The following is a 22,602-nucleotide window of genomic DNA, read 5'->3' as shown; positions in this document are numbered from 1 at the left end:
GAATGTGTGGAAATCATTGCCACAAAAGGCTGTAGAGGCCAAGTCTTGTTGGGCCGAATGGCCTAATTCTGCTCCTATTACATGACTTTATAACCAACTTAATATCTCCCTATGGGTGCAGCTCGACCAGATGAACGGAATCCCTCAACTTCAGCAGATAATATTTTCTTGAGTTTCCTCTTCCCCCTACCAAAAAGGTCCTTTTCTTTCCACCCCAGCCAAATTCCTGTCTTCATTTCCCCATTTTTAATTCAAAATAAATGTTCTCCTTGTTCTCCTTGTGCCAAAACCAGGCAACTCTTTACATGCCAGTCCCAGAATAGGATCTGCTATGATTACAATTGTTGCACTCTTTCAAATCTTTAGTTCAGCAACAGCATTTCTTACATTGCTGTCTTTGATTCCTTGCAGACCTGTCGTAGACTTTATCTTGTACTACATGTTGCATTCTTTATCTGTGCAATGTGGACAGTTTGATTGTAATAACGTATAGTCTTTTCTTTGACAGCATGCAAACAAAAGCATTTCACTGTATCTCGATGCACATTACAATAATAAACCAAACTAAACTAGGGCAGCACGATGGTGCAGCGATAGAGATGCTGCTTTACAGCGCCAGGGACCCAGGTTCGATTCTGACTACAGGTGAGTGCTTGTCTGTACAGAGTTTGTACGTTTTCCCCGTGGCCTGCGTGGGATGTCTCTGGCATCTCCGGTTTCCTACCACATTCCAAGACATACAGGATTGTAGGTTAATTGGCTTGTTATCATTGTAAATTGTCACTAGTGTATGTAGGATTGTGCTAGTGTGCAGGGATTGCTGGTCAGCACGGACTCGGTGGGCCGAAGGGCCTGTGTTTGCGTTGTATCTCTCAACTAAATCAAACTAAACTAGCCATGAGGGTCTTTTTCAATTTCATTCCCATCCACAAAATGATATCCTGGGTTGATGCACTTGTAAATTTTCCTCCTGAGATGTTCCTTTTTGACATTCACTGCCCACCGTCTTTCCACATTTCCCCATTACCACCTCCATTTCCGCAATCTCTGATCATTTATCAATTTTTTCCCTTCTCTTTCATCTGCGTATCTCCCCAATAATTTACCACACATAATCATCCTCACACCACAAATTGAAGGAGAAATTAAACAGTTAATGGTTAGACACTTCACAACATTGCTGTACAGAGGGATCTCAGAGTCTCTGAGATTGGCAGCACAGGTAGATAGAGTGGAAGGGAATGCATATGGTCTGCTTGCCTTCCAGGATCAAAACATTGAGTATAAGAGTCAGGAAATCTGTAGGAAGGAGATCATTAAGCTGGAAAGGGTGCAGAGATTTAATGGGATGCTCTCAATCAAAGGCCTGAGCTAAAGGGAGGGATTGGGTTGCCTATTCCTTGGAAGGTAGGAGTCTGAGGGGTGATCTTACAGAGGTATATAAAATCAAGAGAGGAATAGATAGGGTTAATGCACAGAGTCTTTGAGCAAGGGAACCGAGACATGAGCTAAACTGGTAACAAAATTAAACTTGATCTTGCACGATAGAGAATCATGACATGATAGACAATCAACCCATTATTAAAATAGAGCCTTTAGTATCCATTTCATGTGGTATTACTTAAGATTCCCTCATCACTCAAATGTGTCCTAAACTTCCAAAATTCTATTTCTGCACTTTCTTCCAGCTTACACAATCAAATATCTTACGCTATTAAATTTAAATAGCTGTTAGATCTCCTTACATTTTTCTATTCTAGGGTTTAAAATGTCCTTGTATTTTTTGTTTTACCCAATGATACCAAGATGATTTTGAAGTATGTTGAATAATTGAAATATTAACATTTGAACTCTGCTGCAACTGCTTCAGGGGTGGAATTTGATGTCCATACGTTGCTGTATTAGTGGATGACAGGCAATAAGTTTCTACTCCATCTACATTTTAAACAGCCAGCTAAGCCACAATACAGAGGGAGCCTTATTGAAACATACCGAACAGTGAAAGGCTTGGATAGAGTGGATGTGGGCTAGAGGTCACAGCCTTAGAATGAAAGGACGTTCCTTTGGGACGTAGATGAGGAAGAATTGCTTTAGTCGGAGGGTGGTGAATGTGTGGAAATCATTGCCACAAAAGGCTGTAGAGGCCAAGTCTTGATGGGCCGAATGGCCTAATTCTGCTCCTATTACATGACTTTATAACCAACTTAATATCTCCCTATGGGTGCAGCTCGACCAGATGAACGGAATCCCTCAACTTCAGCAGATAATATTTTCTTGAGTTTCCTCTTCCCCCTACCAAAAAGGTCCTTTTCTTTCCACCCCAGCCAAATTCATGTCTTCATTTCCCCATTTTTAATTCAAAATAAATGTTCTCCTTGTTCTCCTTGTGCCAAAACCAGGCAACTCTTTACATGCCAGTCCCAGAAGAGGATCTGCTATGATTACAATTGTTGCACTCTTTCAAATCTTTAGTTCAGCAACAGCATTTCTTACATTGCTGTCTTTGATTCCTTGCAGACCTGTCGTAGACTTTATCTTGTACTACATGTTGCATTCTTTATCTGTGCAATGTGGACAGTTTGATTGTAATAACGTATAGTCTTTTCTTTGACAGCATGCAAACAAAAGCATTTCACTGTATCTCGATGCACATTACAATAATAAACCAAACTAAACTAGGGCAGCACGATGGTGCAGCGATAGAGATGCTGCTTTACAGCGCCAGGGACCCAGGTTCGATTCTGACTACAGGTGAGTGCTTGTCTGTACAGAGTTTGTATGTTTTCCCCGTGGCCTGCGTGGGATGTCTCTGGCATCTCCGGTTTCCTACCACATTCCAAAGACATACAGGATTGTAGGTTAATTGGCTTGTTATCATTGTAAATTGTCACTAGTGTATGTAGGATTGTGCTAGTGTGCAGGGATTGCTGGTCAGCACGGACTCGGTGGGCCGAAGGGCCTGTGTTTGCGTTGTATCTCTCAACTAAATCAAACTAAACTAGCCATGAGGGTCTTTTTCAATTTCATTCCCATCCACAAAATGATATCCTGGGTTGATGCACTTGTAAATTTTCCTCCTGAGATGTTCCTTTTTGACATTCACTGCCCACCGTCTTTCCACATTTCCCCATTACCACCTCCATTTCCGCAATCTCTGATCATTTATCAATTTTTTCCCTTCTCTTTCATCTGCGTATCTCCCCAATAATTTACCACACATTATCATCCTCACACGATTCAGGAACTTATGGAAAGGAGAAAAGCTTCACCACACACATGAACTTTATTATAAGTCTGACTGATGGTGCATATAGCCTATCAGTAGTCAGTGGTATTACTGCCCTTAAAATACAATTTTCTTGTGAAGAGGCGTACAAACTAATCGAAGTTGGACTGTATCTTCCCAGTTTCCTCTTACTAATGTAATCAAAGTTCTTAATGTCTAAACAGGGGCGGAACTGTGGTGTAGCGATAGAGTTGCTGACGTATAGCGCCAGAGACCCGGGTTCGATCCTGACTACGGGTGATGTCTTTACGGAGTTTGTACGTTCACCCTGTGACTGCGTGGGTTCTCTCCAGGTGCTCCAGATTTCTCCCACACTCCAAACATGTACAGGCTTGCAGGTTAATTGGCTTCAACAGAATTGTACATTGTCCTTAGTGTGTAGGATAGTGCTAGTGTGTGGGGTGATAGCTGGTCGGCACGGAATCGCTGGGCCAAAGGAACTGTTTCCGGGCTGTATCTCTAAAGTCTAAAATCATAAAAGAATACAAGCAACAAATACAAGAAAATACAATAAATGTTGCTTGTATTCTTTTATGATATTAGACTTTAGAGATACAGCCCGGAAACAGTTCCTTTGGCCCAGCGATTCCGTGCCGACCAGCTATCACCCCACACACTAGCACTATCCTACACACTAAGGACAATGTACAATTCTGTTGAAGCCAATTAACCTGCAAGCCTGTACATGTTTGGAGTGTGGGAGAAATCTGGAGCACCTGGAGAGAACCCACGCAGTCACAGGGTGAACGTACAAACTCCGTAAAGACATCACCCGTAGTCAGGATCGAACCCGGGTCTCTGGCGCTATACGTCAGCAACTCTATCGCTACGCCACAGTTCCGCCCCTGTTTAGACATTAAGAACTTTGATTACATTAGTAAGAGGAAACTGGGAAGATACAGTCCAACTTCGATTAGTTTGTACGCCTCTTCACAAGAAAATTAATCCTTTGTAGAACAATCCCCCTTGCTTGAAATGAAATAGAAAAACTGAAAATGTTCAGAAAATGAGCAGTAAGTATTGCTGCGTTCTACAGATTTACAATGCTCAGTGCACATAGTGCTTCAATCATTTTTGTGCTTATCAAAATATTTCCAGAATTAAGTTTGCAGTCGGCTACCGTTAAAATTGCTGTGAGCAGGGATTAAAGAATCTTTGTTGGTTTTGATAGCCTGTGTGTAGACACCACAAGATACTGTTTTGAAATGTTGATGAGTTGTATATTATTACACAGACAATGCCAGCCAGTGGTTTCAATTGCAATTTTCAGATTTGGGAATACACACAATCGATTACATGAATGATTCTTTATGCCTTTTTAACAATGCTTGAGCAATAATTGAATTTTACAAAATGCCAAACCCACCATTATTTTCCATCTGTGGAACTTGTAAAAAACAAAATAATTCATTTAAAAACTCCCTAAAAAGCGAGAGGAGAGGAGATCTAAAATATACTGAAACAGTTTCCTCGTGAATCTGGAATCTATCTAATCTCTGCATGGATATTTATCAAAAGCTGTTCCCACTCTATGAAGCTTTTGATGGATATCCTTGCAGAGATTAATCTTAAGGTATGGACCTTATGGTTCTGACCCCAGTAGCTTGGCGAGCCCCCTGTCCCGTAGAGAACGTCGCCAAGCCCGGACCTGCTCGCGCTGTGGAGTAGGAATCGGAGAGGAGGTGGTGGTAGGTGGCGGTAGACGCTGGACAATGGGCCTGGTGAGAGGAACTGGGGGGGGGGGGGGGTCTTACGTTCTGCGCCCTCAAGGTCAGCTGCGGGAGGAACAAGGGGTGAAGAGAGCCAGCGAGGAGTTGGACATCGGGTCGCAGGACGACCGGGATGGAGACGACGGATGCAACGGGCCATTGTGGCTAGCTAAAGCTGGGACTGTAAAATGGCGCCAAAATAGCGACTCTTGCATAAGGACTCAGTGGGCTGTTCTGTACATTCTGTACTAACCTGGGGATTATGCTTATGTATGGTGATAGTCTTGCTGTGTATTGTATGCAAAACAAGTATTTCACTGTACTTGGTACACGTGATAATAATGACACCGCCATTGAACCAATGAGAAGCTATAATGTAAAAAGTGTAGGAACAAAGAACTGCAGATGGGTAGGAAAAAATTGTAGATGCTGGTTTAAATCGAAGATACACACAAAATGCTGGAGTAACTCAGACAGGCAGCTTCTCTGGAGAGAAGGTATGGGAGATGTTTCGGGTCGAGACCCTTCTTCAGACTGATGTCAGAGGGGTGGGCGGTACAGAGATAAAATGTAGTCGGAGACAGTAAGACTGGTCGGAGAACTGGGAAGGGGGAGGGGATGGAGAGAGTGGGAAAGCTAAGGCTATTTTAAGTTAGGGAAGTCAATGTTCACACCGCTACCCAAGCAAAATATGATTTGCTAATCCTCCAATTTGCGCTGGGCCTCACTCTGACAATGGAGGAGACCCAGGACAGAAAGGTCAGTGTGGGAATGGGACAGGGAGTTAAAGTGTTGAGCAACCGGGAGATCAGGTAGGTTTAGGTGGATTGAGCGGAAGAGTTCAGCAAAACGATCGCCAAGCCTGCCCTTAGTCTCGCCGATGTACAGGAATCCACACCTGGAACAGTGGATATAGTAGATGAGGTTGGAGGAGGTGCAAGTGAAGAAGAACTGCAGATGTTGGTTTACACAAAAGTACTTAATGCTAGAGTAACTCAACGGGTCAGATAGTGACGTTTCTGGTTGAGACCCTTCCGGTTGCTTCCAGCTTGCTTGATTTAATGGGGAGAGTTTGGAAGTGGGATCCACTCAATACAGTTAGTGAACAGTGACAGATCATAGAGTGAACCTCTGTTGAAAGTATATTGACCATAGCTCTACCTCTAAACTGTGTTATTTGTCTATTGGATAAAAACATGCTGTTTCACAATATTTACAAAATCAGAACTCTGGAGTTAAAAAAAGGAACTTCAGATATTTCAATACTGTGGCCGAGGCCAATATTTATGGACATCAGAGGCCTATTACTGACATACAACTATAGCAGGGATCTGTGGAGATTATATGGATGCTGACAAAATACAGGCCAATTAATTCAACAGCAATTAACGGCATGCAGTTAATCACTTAGGAAAACTGACTGAATATAATTAAACTTAGTTAACATGGTTTTGTGAAATGTTAAATCATGTTTGACAAATTTGTTCATATTCTTTGAGGATGTGACAGGGAGAGATAATAGATGGGAACGTGTAGATGCTTTGGTCGCCATGTTATAGGAAAGATGGTATCAAGCTTGAAAGGTCCTAAGGTCATAAGTGATAGGAGCAGAATTAGGTCATTCAGCCCATCAAGTCTGATCAAGTCCCATCATAGCTGATCTATCGTTTCCTCCTAATCCCATTCTCCTGCCTTCTTCCCATAACCCTTGGCACCTGGAATAATCAAGAATCCATCTATCTCAGCCTTAAAAATATCCATTGACATGGCTTCCACAGACTTCAGTGGCAAAGAATTGCAGATTCACCACCCTCTGACTAAATTTCTCCTCATCTCCTTCCTAAAGGATTGTCCTTTAATTCTGAGGCTATGTCCTCTGGTCGTAGACTCTCCCACTAGTGAAAACATACACTTTATCCAAGCCTTTCACTATTCAGTTCAGTGAAAGAGTTCAGAGAAGATTTACCAGAATGTTGATAGGACTTGAGGGACTAAGCTATGCAGAGAGGTTGAGCAGGCTAGGATTTTATTCCTTGGAGCGCAGGAGGATGAGGGGTGATCTTATTGTGGTGTACAAAATAATGAGTGGAATTGATCGGGTAAAAACACAGAGAAGCAGAGTATATAGGTTTAAGTTAAGGGCGGAAAGATTTAATGAGAACCTGAAGGGTAACCTTTTTACACAAAGTGTGGTGGGTGTAAGGAACATGCCGGTGGAGGAGGTACTATTGCAACGTTTAAGAAACATTTAGACAGGTACATGGCTAGGATAGGTTTGGAGGGATATGGGCCAAACGCAGGCGGGTGGGGCTAGTGTAGATTAGATATGTAGGTAGGCGTTGGCAAGTTGGACAGAAGGGCCTATTTCCAGACTGTATAACTCTATGAATCTATGTGATCTATTTAGATTTCCAAAAGGCATTTGACAAGGTGCCACATAAGAGGCTGGATCATAAATTAAACCCCAGGGTGCCAAACGAAGTGTGTTAGAATGGATTGAAAATTGGCACATAGAAAACAGAGCAGGAATAAAGTGATTATTTTCAGACTGGAAGGACGTAACCACTGCAGTACTGGAGAAGTCAGGTCTTCGCCCTCAATTGTTCACTATTTATTATAATTAGGAAGGAATAATATGGAAGGTTTCCAAATTTGCCTGATACGGAAATAGGAGAAAGGACATGCTGTGATAACAAAGTTGTGATTTTGCAGCAGCATGTAGCTGGATTGAGTGATTCTGAGAAAACCTGACCAATAGAGTTTATTGTGGGGAAGTGTGTGTTCCTTCACGTTGGTAAGAAGAATATTAGAGAGACTGCAAAGGAATGAAGTTCAGAGGGGTCTAAGTGTTCTGATGCATGAATCATGAAAAAACTATCAGGCAGGTCAAACAACTACAAAATCATGAGAGAAATAGATCGGGGAATAAATCGGGTAGATGCATAGAGTCTCGTGCCCAGGGGAATCAAGAACCAGAGGACATAGGTTTAAGGTGAGGGGGGAAAGATTTAATAGGAACCTGAGGGACAAAGGGTGGTGCATGTATGGAACGAGCTGCCAGAGGAGGTAGTTGAGGCAGGTACTATTGCAGCATTTAAGAAACATTTAGACAGGTACATGGATAGGACAGGTTTAGAGAGATATGGGCCAAACGCAGGCAGATGGGACTAGTGTATATGGGACATGTTAACCACTGTGGGCAAGTTGGGCCCAAGTGCCAGTTTCAACTCTATAAGACTCTATGACTGAGATAATAGCAATTTGGCCATCAGTGCCAAGGGGCTGGTGTTGACAAATTAGGTAGGTTTTGCTGTAATTGTAAGGCTGTTGTTGAGGCCTCAACTGGGATACTGCGTTAAGTATTGGTTGGTTCCCTTACCAAAAAATAGATATCGTAACATTGGAGGCAGTACAGCGGAGATTCGCCAGTCTAATTCTGGGATGTGAGAATTATCCTCTCAATAAACACTAAACAGTTTGGGCGTGTAAATCTTGGAATTTAGAAGAATGGAAAGTGACCTTATTCATATAAGATCCTAAGGAGGATTGACAGGGTAGATGTTCAGTTTAGTTTATTGTCATGTTTACCGAGTTATAGTGCTTTTGGTGCATGCTATCCAGGCAGCGGAAAAACAATACATGATTACAGTCGAGCCATTTACATTGTACAGAAACATAATAAGGGAATAGCGTTTAGTGCAAGGTAAAGCCAGGTAAGGTCCAATCAAAGATAGCCCGAGGGTCACCAATGAGGTAAATAGTAGTTCAGGACTGCTCTTTAGTTGTGGTAGGATGCTTCAGTTGTCTGATAACAGCTGGGAAGAAACTGTCCCTGAATCTGGTGGTGTGCGTTTCCACACTTCTATACTTTTTGCCCGATGGGAGAGGGGAGAAGAGGGAGTGGTGGATAAATATTTAAAGATAGCCAAAATGCTGGATTAACTCAGTGGGTCAGGCAACATCTCTGGAAAAAACAAATAGATGACGTTTCAGGTCAAGAGCTGAAACATGACCTACGGTATTCCTTTTCTCCAGAGATGCTGCCTGACCCGTTGAGTTACTCCTGCATTTTGCTTCTATCTTCTGTGTAAACCAGCACTTGCTGTTCCGTCTTACTCAGGATAAATATTTTCTGTCTGTTTTTATGTAGTTTTTCTTATTTTTTGTTGGGGTGTGTGTGTGGGGGGACGGGGGGGGGAAACTTTTTTAAATCTCTCCCTGCACGGGAGACCCGACCTTTTCTCGTCGGGTTTCCGTTGTCGTTGGAGCCGCATCCAGGAGCGGCCTCCAACAGGAAGAGACCGGGGACTCTGGTGCTACGACTCACCGTCACCGTCGCGGGGCTGGCCGAGTCCGGAGCGGGTGGAGCGGTGGTGGAGCGCTGCTGCTGCTGCTGCTGCGGCCCGACCGGAGAGTCGGAGGCTCCAACGGCAGGTCTGTGGACGGCGGCACCGGGAGCCCGCGGGTCCCTGGAGGGAGACCGCTTTTCAGGGCTCTCGCAACGGCGACTTCCCCCGCCCGAGTTGCGGGGTTGAAGAGCTCCTGGAGCGGGGCCTACATCACTGCCCCGCGCGGCTGGAGTGGCCGCGGACTTTGCGAGCGCACGCCGGGGGCTCCAACACCAAGACCCGGTGTGCGACCTCGCACCACCCGGCGTGGCTTTAATGGCCGCGGGACAATCGCCATCGCCAGCCGGGGGCTTTGACTTTGACTCTGACATCGGGGGGCAGAGAGTGCAGTGGAGAGTTAAGTTTATTTGGCCTTCCATCACAGCGATGTGATGGATGTTTATGTAAATTATGTTGTGTCTTGGGTCTATGTGTTTGTAATGTATGGCTGCAGAAACGGCATTTCGTTTGGACCTCATGGGGTCCAAATGACAATTAAATGTATCTTGTATCTATCTTGTATCTTGTATCCATTGAGTAGAGGGGTAGGGAGAAATAGCACAAAAGTGTGGTCAGCCATGATCATATTAAATATCAGGGCAGGCTTGACAGGCCCGAAGGCCTACTCCTGCTCCTATTTTCTTATGGCTCTTGAATTCTTTCCAAGGACAAGTATGATCCCCTTACTCTTTCTACGGCCTTCAAATCAATGAAAATCCTATTGCTTAAAGAATTCACCGCACAATGTTTGCAAGAGGAAAATGATGAAGTGACTTTGAATCTGAGCTTAATGTAATTCCATAAAGTGCTGCTCAATTTTATCTCCTTTCCCTGGCAAGATTTCTGATCCCAGAGGAATCTGTATTGGAGGCATTAATTTAATTTTGTTTCATTAATTCAAAATCAGCTCAATGCCATATCCTAATGATGTGAACAGAGGTGCTAATGTGCCAAACCTAATGATATTGTACTTGGCAAGCTCCCAACCCATCCAAACCCACCTCCATTAAAGTCAATTGAAATTAATTCCCTCCTGAACTGAATTCTTGGGGTTAAGGTTTCTTTACCTGAAAGGCATGAAACAAAAATCAAAGGAAACAAAATTTTGCTCAGTGTTAGAAGATGATACTTGCTAAAATGTTTCCTTGATGTTGCATTGAGAAAACTTTCAAGTCCAAATTAAACACACAGTTTGCCAACTCTCAAAGTTTTTAACAAGTTCGAACCCAGACAAAATGCATGGATCACAAACATCAAAGAACCAACCTCTTAAAGAATTGACTCATAGTCATAGTCATCGAGACATACAGTGCGGAAACAGGCCGTTTGGCCCAACTTGCCCACGCCGACAAACATGTCCCATCCTCACTAGTTCCACGCCTGCATTTGCCCCATATTCCTCTAAATCTGTCCTATCCATGTACCTGTCTAATTGCTTCGTAAACATTGCGTTAGTTCCTGCCTCAACTACTTCCTCCGGCGGCTCGTTCCATATAACCACCACCCTTTGTGTAAAAAAGTTACCCTTCAGATCTTAAACCTATGCCCTCTGGTTCTTGGGTCCCCTACAATGGGAAAGAGACTCTGGGCATCAACCCAGTCTATTCCTCTCATGATTTTATACACCTCTATTAGATCACCCCTCATCCTCCTGCGCTCCAAGGAATTGCCCAAAGCATCACCGGTTCCTCGCTCCCCTCCATTGAGTCTGTCCAAAGCAAGCGTTGTCTGCGGAGGGCGCTCAGCATCGCCAAGAACTGCTCTCACCCCAACCATGGACTGTTTACCCTCCTACGATCCGGGAGGCGCTACAGGTCTCTCCGTTGCCGAACCAGCAGGTCGAGGAACAGCTTCTTCCCAGCGGCTGTCACTCTACTCAACAACGTACCGCGGTGACTGCCAATCACCACCCCCACCCGGATACTTATTATTATTTATTCAAATCATTTGCTATGTCGCTCTTGCAGGGAGATGCTAAATGCATTTCGTTGTCTCTGTACTGTACACTGACAATGACAATTAAAATTGAATCTGAATCTGAATCTGAATAGAGTCCAAGCTGGCTCAATCTCTCCGGGCAGTTCAGACTCTCAAGTCCTGGCAACAACCTTGTAAATCTTCTCTGCACCCTTTCCAACTTAACTGCATCTTTCCTATAACATGGTACCCAGAACTGAATACAAAATTCTTCTGACGATGAAACTGTGGAAGAATGTGCATACCCCTATAATGCTTAATCCTTTGAGGTAGTCCATCCTTGGTTGGGCCTGAGGAACACATCCAGCAACTACCACTTTCTTGTCTTGTTCTTGAGCTTTTCTGAAATGATTACAAGAAGAAGCAGAGTTAGAGTTATATTTTGCAAAGGTGCAAAACTGCAAATTCCACATTAACACGTTTATTTATCCATCTATTCAATCAAGTCCATAGTTTCCTGAAAGTGGCAACACAACAACGGTTGAGTTGCTGCCTTACAGTGCCAGAGACCCGGGTTCGATCCTGACCAGGGGTAATGTCTGTACCCGTGACCTGCTTGGATTGCCTCCCATACTCCAAGGACTTACAGGTTTGTAGGTTAATCGGCTTCAGTAAAATTGTAAATAGTTCGCGCTGTATCCAGAGCTGCCAAGTTTTTTCAGTATTCTAGTACCTGAAAATCAGTATTTTGCTGAGGAAATCCGTATTTTTACGCGGTGTCATTTTGCAGAAAAAAGTGTTGTTTTTTACATGCGGTCATACCCATGTAAGAGTACAAGAATGCATAACTTTGCTACCAATTGACATGTCTTCTACGCACTTTACTTGACAGTGCATTCATTGCCATCTCTTTTGTATACTGCTGTTTGAACGGTTGCTTCCTGCTTTTAGCACCAGGTGATGATGTAGAAGCCATTTTAGAAGCCTCCCTTGCTCTCTCTCTCTCCTCCTCTCCTCTCTTTCCCCTCTCTCTCTCCCTCCTCCCCCCTTTCTCTCCCCTCCGTCTTTCCCTCCCCTCTTTCCACCCTCCCTCTCTTTTTTTTTCTCCCTCCCTCTCTTATTCCCTCCCTCCCTCCCACTCCCTCTCCCCCTCTTCTACTCCCTCCCCTAACAGTCCCCTATCCATAGCGCTGTGGCCATAGCACTATGTGTAAAACCCATAGCGCGATGTGTAAAGGCAATAGCGCTCCAGCTGGGAGCGCTGTTTGTTGAAATTCCCACGCGTTAACCTGTAGCGGGACAGGCAGATCAAAGCTTACAAAGATTGTCAACCAGGTCTTGAAATTTAAAATACTAATAGATTTAATCTGCTAGAATTTTTAGAGGTACAATATGACTTTTTATATCCTTGCATTTTTTAAGCAGCAAGATAAAACAGGAAGTCAGGCAGATTTAAAAAAAATCTGTATTTTCCACAGTGATGATGTGGATCACTGAAATGACTGACACTGCATCTAGAAAAAATAAGGCTTGTCTTGACTGACAAACCAGATCAATCTTCCAAAATATGGTCTCCTTTTATTGAATTTCTTCAACAACATAATGGTTGAACACAAACTCAAAACCGGTGCTAGGGTCGGGTGAGTGGGTGTAGGGAAGGGTAGTGGGATATATCTCCGCTTCGTTCACTTCTTCATTAGTTCTGGCGTTTTTCTTTTTTCTTTTTCGTGTCTTTCTCGAAATTCTTTCTTTTCCTTTTCTTTTCTTCTTTCTTTCCCTTTTTTCTTTTTTCCTTTTTCCCGATTTAGTTATTAGTTTATAAAATGTTAAAATTGAAGCAGTACGAAAATTGTATAACTGCTATGTCGATTACTTTCTCTTTGTACAATTGCTTCTAATAAAATAAATATATATATTTTTTAAATACATATTTTACAAAGCACATCCGTACTCTGACCGCATTGCCGTACAAAATCCGGAAAATCCGTACTACTTGGCAGTTCTGTGTATCTAACTAAAAAAAAACAAAACTAGATAAGAGTGGGGAAGAAATCGCTTGAGTATGCTTGTCGTCATCGAACGGCCTTTGAGTATGTCAGGAAATCATGATGCAGCTTCAGAGGGCATTGAAGAGGCCTAATTTGGAGTATTGAGTGCAGTTCTGGTTGCCCCATTACAGGAAGAATGTGGAGGTTTTGGAAGGGGTGCAGAGGAGATTTACCAGAATAATGCCTGGGTTAGGGGCTATTAGCTACACGGAGGGGCTGGACAGGCTTGGGTTGTTTTCTCTGGCACTTCAGAGATTGCGGGGAGACCGGGTAGAAGTATATGAAATGATGAGTGGTAGCTCAGAGAGTGGTAGCTGTGGGTAATGAGCTTCCAGTGGAAGTGGTAGAGGCAGGTTCGATTTTATCATTTAAAAATAAATTGGATAGGTATATGGACGGGAAATGAATGGAGGGTTATGGTCTGAGTGCAGGTAGATGGGACTAGGGGAGAATAAGTGTTCGGCACAGACTAGAAGGGCCGAGATGGCCTGTTTCCGTGCTGTAATTGTTATATGGTTATATGGTTATATGGTTATGAGAGGCAAAGATAGGGCAGACAGTCAGAACCTTATTCCCAAGACGGAAAAATCAAATACTAGAGAGCAAAGCATTAAGGTGAGAGGGGCAATGTTTAATGATAATGTTTTTTTTTACACAATGGGTGGTGATGGAGGCAGCTACAATAATGGCATTTAAGAGACTTTTGGATTGAAACATGCCCGTCAAGTCCACAGTGTGTAAAATAACTAGAAAGTCAGCACATGCAGACTCAGATGCATTAATTCTGCTTTCATTCAGTATGGTAGTTTGTAGATTTCAACTCCAGCGATTCGAGTATAAACTCTAAGCAAATTGACAAGTTGAGCCAAAGGGCCTGTTTATGTGCTGTATGAACCGGTGACTGAGGCAGCACAGAGGTCCACCTTGTAGAGCTGCTGCCTCACAGTGCCAGAGACCCAGTATTAATCCCGACCTCGGATATCCATTGCTGTTCTCTCTGTGGCTGCATGGGATTTCCCCGGGCTTTCTGGTTCCCTCCCACATCCAAAAGGCATGTTAATTGGACTGTAAAAAAAATTCCCCTTGTGTAGGGAACGGGTGAGAACATGGGATAACATTGAACTAGCAAGAACGGGTGATCAATAGTCGGCATGGACTTGGTAGGTGGATGGGCCCATTTCCATGCTGCATCTCTTAAACTAAACCAAAACTTCAGTGCAATAATCTCAGTATTTTTGGAAGTGCCACCTTCAATCAACCATTGCACCCTTGTGTAGATATTGCGGCACCATAGTTTGACTGAAAGATAGCAAAGGAGTTCACCCATAGTAAACCACAATATTTATCTCTGAACTAACAGACAAAATGAATCAATTAGTAATTTATTTCATTGGTGATTATAGGATCCTGTAGTGCATAAATTGGCTGCTGCTTTCTCAGAGTTGCAGCCTTGACTACTGTCAACATTTTGGAAGATCTTCAGCTCACTAAGATGTGCGATCGTGATGCAAACCTCTCAGTTTAGTTTAGAGATACAGCATGGAAACAGGCCCTTCGGCCCACCTAGTCCACTAGGGTCAATTTACAATCTTTACCAAAGCCAATTAACCTACAACCCTGTATCTCTTTGGAGTATTGAAGGAAACTGGAGCGCCCGGGGAAAATCAACGCAGTCATAGGGAGAACATAGACAGTACCCGTAGACTGGTTCGAACCTGGGTCTCTGGCGCTGTAAGGCAACAGGCTGCACCATTTTGTTCAATAGATCCTCACCAAAACATACACAAGCTATGTGTACATACGACAATTGGATAAATTCAAAAACTTCAGACCAGTCTTAAGTGAAAGTGATACAATCAACAAAGCTTAAGAGGGACAGGGTTTTTTATGCCAACTAGCATATTTCAGTTACACAAATAAAACACAAAATATTGTGAATGTCAACACAGTGAGAACAGCAATGGATAATTTCACAGAGTTTGCCAAGAACAGCCAATTATTCAGTTTACTCTGAACACAAAATTGATTCTAACTGGACGAAACTGATAAAAACTAGAAAATTAAAAACAAAGCAGAAAATTCTGGGGGTACACATCTATTAACATATCTATGGAAAGGAATATACACATTTCCAATGACAGCTTTTGTTAGAAATAGACAAAAGGATACTAAGTAATAAATGGATGTAAGATATAGGAAGATAGACACAAAACGCTGGAGTAAGTCAGCAGGACAGGGAACATCTCTGGATAGAAGGAATGGGTGACATTTCGGGTCGAGACCCTTCAATCAGTTTGAAGAAGAGTCACGACCTGAGATGCCACCTATCCATGTTCTCCTGGGATGCTGCCTGACCCTTTAAGCTACTACAGCACTTTGTGTCTTATTTTATGAACCAGCATCTGTAGTTCCTTGTTTCATCAGATATAATAGACAATAGGTGCAGGAGTAGGCCATTCTGCCCTTCGAGGCAGCACCGCCATTCAATGTGATCATGGCTGATCATCCCCAATCAAATACCCCGTTCCTGCCTCCTCCCCATATCCCTTGACTCCGCTATCTTTAAGAGACCTATCTAGCTCTCTCTTGAAAGTATCCAGAGAACCGGCCTCCACCGCCCTCTGAGGCAGAGCATTCCACAGACTCACCACTCTCTGTGAGAAAAAGTGTTTCCTTATCTCCGTTCTAAATGGCTTACTCCTTATTCTTAAACTGTGGCCCCTGCTTCTGGACTCCCCCAACATCGGGAACATGTTTCCTGCCTCTAGCGTGTCCAAGCCCTTAACAATCTTATATGTTTCAATGAGTTCCCCTCTCATCTGTCTAAACTCCAGAGTGTACAAGCCCAGCTGCTCCATTCTCTCAGCATACGAGCCATCCTGAGTATTAACCTTGTAAACCTACGCTGCGCTCCCTCAATAGCAATAATGTCCTTCCTCAAATTAGGGGCCAAAACTGTACACAATACTCCAGGTATGGTCTCACTAGGGCTCTGTACAACTGCAGAAGGACCTCTTTGCTCCTATATTCGATTGCTCTTGTTATAAAGGCCAACATGCCATTCTGCCTGCTGTACCTGCATGCTTACTTTCATAGACTGATGTACAAGGACCCCCAGATCCCGTTGTTCTTCCCCTTTTCCCAACTTGACGCTATTTAGATAGTAATCTGCCTTCCTGTTTTTGCTACCAAAGTGGATAACCTCACATTATCCGCCTTGGAGGAGGTGATAGCATCCAGGCCCCGCCACAGCTGCCGAACCGTCTCATCCTCCAGCTTGGAGCAGAAGTCCCTTTTGGTCTTTTTATGGCCTTACTAAGGTCGTATCTTGTCTTCTTGTAGTCCTCGGTATCATCAGACATGAATTCCGGTGTCTGGACTTCATAAGAGTGCGGATCTCATAGTTCATCCAAGGCTACTGATTGGGAAAAACTTGGAAGGTTTTTGTTAGGATGCAGTCCTCCACACAATTCTTTATGAAGTCTGTAACAACTGTGGCATATTCGTTCAGGTCCGTTGCCGAGTCCCTGAACATTGCCCAGTCTACAGACTCCAAATAGTCCTGGAGTTGTTACTCTGCTCCCATCGACCAGCTCTGTACAGTCCTCACCTTTAGGGGTGCACTCTTTAACAGGAAGAAGCAGCACTTCTTGGTCGGATTTACCGAAGTGAGGGCGAGGGATAGAGCGATAGGCATCCTTGATGGTGGTGTAGAAGTGGTCGAGGGTGTTTGGTCCTCTGGTGCAGCAGGAGACATGTTGGTGGAAGTTAGGGAGCGATTTCTTGAGATTTGCCATTGAAATCCCCAGCTATGGTGGTAAAAGCCTCGGGGTAAGGCGTCTGGTGTTTGTTGACCACGGCGTGCAGCTCCTCCAGTGCCAGACGGACGTCTGCTTGGGGTGGGATGTAGACCGTGGTCAGGATGATGGAGGTGAATTCCCTTGGGAAGTAGAAGGGATTGTACTTCACCGCCAGATGTTCCAGGTGTGGAGTGCTGGAGTTGGACAGGACTGCCACGTCTGAGCACCACGCAGTGTTGACCATGAGGCAGACGCCCCCTCCTCTCCCTTTCCCAGATGCCAGTCCACGGTCCATACGGCGGATGGAGAACTCTTCAGGCTGGACCGCTGAGTCTGGGGAGCTGGGGGTGAGCCATGTCTCTGTGAAATAGAACACAGAGCATTCCCTCAGCTCCCTTTGATAAAGCAGCCTTGCCTTTAAGTCCTCCACTTTATTTTCTAGTGACTGTATGTTGGCCAGTAAGATAGTAGGGAGAGGGGGCCGAAGTCCCCTCGGCTTCAGTCTGACCTGTAGTCCTGCCCGACGGCCACGTTTCCGGACACAATGGAGCTACAGTACTTACGGGTCTCCGTGAGGTCGGGATTCTCCTGAGATCGGGAATTCCCATACAGTCTGCACCTCCAGCTCCGTTGCTGCAGGGGATCCTGCCCGACGGCCTCGATTCCGGACTCCATGAGGGCCTCCCCGGTGTTTGCAGGTAAGGTTCTTGCTGTGCCTGCGCTCCTCCGCGAGGTTGGGGGCTCCTCTCTGACCGGGGATTCCCTTACCGTCGCTAACACCGGGAGTTCTCAATAGCACTAGTGCATTTAAATGCGTTAGCAGCTCGCTACTTACGGCGTTGATTCCAGTGGATTTTCTGATGCAGGTGAGTTCATAAATGCTGTATTTAACTATTCAGTCAGCATCTCCTATCCCCACCTCTGCCCATCCTGCATTTACCCTGTTGAATCCCCTAAATATTTGCCTGTCTCAACCAGGTCACTTCTCATTCTCATTCACGCAATCTCCCCTCACACTTCAAACTTCCACCCCAATCCCCATGCCGAGGAGCCAGGTTGGGGAATCTTTGTTGCACTAAAGGTCAATCAATCTCAAGGGTGCAATGAGCTGCATTTCTTAATTACCCCGTATCTCACGGGATAGTTAAGAGATGGTGAACCATTTTGGTTCTCGCCTTTCACAACTGATTTTTGCATGGTGCCTGGAGAGTGGAGAATAGCAAATGTGACTGTTCTATTTAAAAAAAGGAGGGAACCACCAACCTGTTGGCCTAACATCAGCAGTGGGGAAGATGCTGATAGTTATGATGAAGGATATTAAATTGAAAAAGTGAGAAATGAATAATAGAACTGGTCATCATTATTGATATATGAAAGAGAAATCATGTTTGAGTGATCTACCGAGGCATCTCGAGGAATAACTGTGGCAAAACCAGTGATTATGGTACGTTTGAATATTCAGAGAAAATCTCAGCAGGTCAGGCAGCCTCACTGGAGTGAATGAACAGGTGATGTTTCGATTAATGTTCTAGGAACAGAATTAGGCCATTCAGCCCATCAAGTCAACACCACCAGAGCTGAGTTATCTTTATCTCAACCCCATCTCCTGTAAATCTGTCAATCTCCGCCTTAAAAATATCCATTGATTTGGCCTTCACAGCCGTCTGTGTCAATTATTCACCACACACTCAGGACCCTTCTTCAGACTGAGGGGCTGCATGACCCACTGAGTGACTCCAGCATATTGTGTTTTGCTCAAGATTCCAGCATCTGCAGTTCCTTGTGTCCTAGGCTTTTGAAAAAGATTTACACAGAAGATCAAGGTTGGAGCTTATGGAACTGGGAGCAATATACCGGCTCTTATACCTCAATGGCCTATCCCTGCACCTATTTAGTTATGAAGAAAAACAAAATCATGCATTTATAGCATATAAATTTGTATGGCATAAAGTTAAAATTAATGCCACCATACAACAGGTTTTCTTGTTACAGAAAATCTAACCCAATGTTCTCAACAGATAAAAACTTAAAAGGGCCTGTCCCACTTGCATGCGATTGCATGCGTCTGGCGCGACCAAACGTGGTCGATTGAGGAGTACGGCCCCACGGGGCTGGTCCCACTTCCAAGCGCGGAGGCGTATGGAGTTGTGCGGGGCTGGTCCCGACATTTCGCGGGGCTCCGAAAATCCCGCACTGTCCGAAAATTTTGCACGCCAACGGTCTGTCGGCCCGCAGGCGTATTGTGGGCTTACGCAGCGTCTTGACGGCGTACGCAGCGTCTTGACGGTGTACGCCTAGCACGTGGCGTTGCGCGATGACGTCACTGCCCGGCATGGCGTTGCATGATGACGTCACCGCCCAACGTCGTACGACGTACAAAATCAGTCGGCACGCCTCCTGCCTAGCTGTTTGGTAAGTATGACGCAAATTACGTCACGCGTGAACTTAGCGCGTACTTTGCGCGTACCTACCGCGAACTTAGCGTGAACTCCGCTTCCATTTGGTCACGCCAAAAGCATGCAAACGCATGCAAGTGGGACAGGCCCTTGACTGATCATTTACTACTTAATGCACATTAACTCTTACCAGGTAGCCCTGCATATGTACCACTGTCATGGTGTCTGCCACATTAGGGGTGTTAACTTACAGGATAATGAAAGGCATAGAGTGGATGGGGAAAGGATGTTTCCAATGGTGGTAGAGTCTAGGACCAGAGGTCACAGCCTCAGAAGAAAAGGATGTAACTTTAGATATGAAATATGTTTTTTTTTAATTCAGAGGGTGGTAAATCTGTGGAACTCATTGCCACAGAGGGCTGTGGAGGCCATCAGTGGATATTTTTAAGGCAGAGAGACAGATTTTTGATTGGAACGGGTCAAGGGTAATGGGGAAAAGGCAGAAAAATGGGATTAAGATGCCGAGATCAACCATGATTGAATGGCGGAGTGGACACGATGGGCCAAATGACCTAATTCTACTCCTATAACTTGTGAACTTGTTACATGGTTACAAAATTATGAGGCCACATCTCGCCCAACTGCTGAAGCTTGTGGGCGGGACAGTGTCGCAGTTGTAGAGTTGCTGCCTCACATTGCGAGTGACCCGGGTTCGATCTTGACTACTGGTCCTGACGTTGCGGAGTTTGTACATCCACCATGACTGTTTTCATCGGGTGCTCCGGTTTCATCCCACATTCTAAAGAGGTGCAGGTTTGTAGGTGAATTGGTTTCTGTAAATTACCCCAAGTGTGTATAATGTGAAACTGGGATAGCATAGAACTAGTGATCATTGGTCAGCGTGGACTCAGTGTGCCAAAGGGCTTGAAGAAGGATCTCAACACGAAATGTCACCCATTCCTTCTCTCCAGAGATGCTGCCTGTGCCGCTGAGTTACTCCAGCATTTTGTGTCTACCTTCGATTTAAACCAGCATCTGCAGTTCATTCCTACAGGGGCTTGTTTCCAAGCTGCATCTCTAAAACTAAAACTAAAATTCCTTCATTTCTTTAATAGATTTGATCGAACTTTCACCATCCACAAACTACATGCACCAACTCAATTACAAAAGGAGCTAGGCATTGGAAGGAGCGGAATTTAGTAAATTAATATTGCTACCTAATATTTATTATGTATTAAGGTGTATTAAATGAAAAACTATTCACCTCCGAGGCTGGAAATTGGACTGCATTGATTACCAATTTTAAAATAAATTATCCCAATGAGAAAGTTAATATAAAAGTGCAAGAAAGTTGCACTATAATGGTAAGCAGCATTTTATAATTGGACACGCTTTGGTTTAACTCGATCTATAATCCATCCATGCACCATCAGAGTAGTTCAGATCCTGCAAACAGAACCAGAACAGTGTTCCTAAAATATTCAAGTCTGACTAATCCACTATCTGTTAATAATGGTGGCCGATTGGGAAAGGGGGAGATGCAGCGAGACCTGGGTGTCATGGTACACCAGTCATTGAAGGTAGGCATGCAGGTGCAGCAGGCAGTAAAGAAAGCGAATGGTATGTTAGCTTTCATTGCAAAAGGATTTGAGTATAGGAGCAGAGAGGTTCTACTGCAGTTGTACAGGGTCTTGGTGAGACCACACCTGGAGTGAACTTTGCGTACAGTTTTTGGTCTCCAAATCTGAGGAAGGACATTATTGCCATAGAGGGAGTGCAGAGACGGTTCACCAGACTGATTCCTGGGATGTCAGGACTGTCTTATGAAGAAAGACTGGATAGACTTGGTTTATACTCTCTAGAATTTAGAAGATTGAGAGGGGATCTTATAGAAACTTACAAAATTCTTAAGGGGTTGGACAGGCTAGATGCAGGAAGATTGTTCCCGATGTTAGGGAAGTCCAGGACAAGGGGTCACAGCTTAAGGATAAAGGGGAAATCCTTTAAAAACCGAGATGAGAAGAACTTTTTTCACACAGAGAGTGGTGAATCTCTGGAACTCTCTGCCACAGAGGGTAGTTGAGGCCAGTTCATTGGCTATATTTAAGAGGGAGTTAGATGTGGCCCTTGTGGCTAAGGGGATCAGGGGGTATGGAGAGAAGACAGGTACGGGATACTGAGTTGGATGATCAGCCATGATCATATTGAATGGCGGTGCAGGCTCGAAGGGCCGAATGGCCTACTCCTGCACCTAATTTCTATGTTTCTATGTTTCTATGTAATAATGTTTTTCAATAAAATTCAGAGGCTACAGAATAAATATTTTGACGACAAAATATCTGCAAATGGCCAACAGAAAGTTGTGCAATTTATCAAACTTGAATTGCATGTTGGAACGCAATTTTGTTGTTAAATATGTGCACTGTCCAAACTAACTCTGAAATACTAATCACAGCAACACACTGGGATGTCAGGACTGTCTTATGAAGAAAGACTGGATAGACTTGGTTTATACTCTCTAGAATTTAGGAGATTGAGAGGGGATCTTATAGAAACTTACAAAATTCTTAAGGGGTTGGACAGGCTAGATGCAGGAAGATTGTTCCCGATGTTAGGGAAGTCCAGGACAAGGGGTCACAGCTTAAGGATAAGGGGGAAATCATTTAAAACCGAGATGAGAAGAACTTTTTTCACACAGAGAGGGTGAATCTCTGGAACTCTCTGCCACAGAGGGTGGTTGAGGCCAGTTCATTGGCTATATTTAAGAGGGATTTAGATGTGGCCCTTGTGGCTAAGGGGATCAGGGGGTATGGAGAGAAGGCAGGTACGGGATACTGAGTTGGATGATCAGCCATGATCATATTGAATGGCGGTGCAGGCTCAAAGGGCCGAATGGCCTACTCCTGCACCTAATTTCTATGTTTCTATGTTTCTATTGTTTAGCACAAATTTAGTTTTAGGTGTGGGGGAGGGGATGAAATTTAATAGGAACCTGAGGGACTTTATTCCCACAAAGGGTGGTGGGTGTATGGAAGGAGCTGTTGGAGGAGGTAGTTGA

The 22,602-nt window shown here is 44.2% G+C and overlaps 1 protein-coding gene across 1 annotated transcript in view; it reads right to left on the bottom strand.

Moving 5' to 3' along the window:
- cdkal1 (CDK5 regulatory subunit associated protein 1-like 1) overlaps positions 1 to 22,602 on the bottom strand; it is a 555,783-nt gene that overhangs the window by 403,710 nt on the left and 129,471 nt on the right. The window contains exon 5 of the mRNA XM_055654805.1: positions 11,606 to 11,702. Within this exon, the coding sequence (XP_055510780.1) occupies positions 11,606 to 11,702 (97 nt within the window). The remainder of the gene's footprint in view (positions 1 to 11,605; positions 11,703 to 22,602) is intronic.

Source organism: Leucoraja erinacea, chromosome 2 (assembly GCF_028641065.1).
Source record: "Leucoraja erinacea ecotype New England chromosome 2, Leri_hhj_1, whole genome shotgun sequence".
Taxonomy (NCBI): Eukaryota; Metazoa; Chordata; class Chondrichthyes; order Rajiformes; family Rajidae; genus Leucoraja; species Leucoraja erinaceus.
The sequence above is the reverse complement of the archived record's forward strand: the minus strand, read 5'-3'. Positions and strand labels throughout refer to the sequence as shown.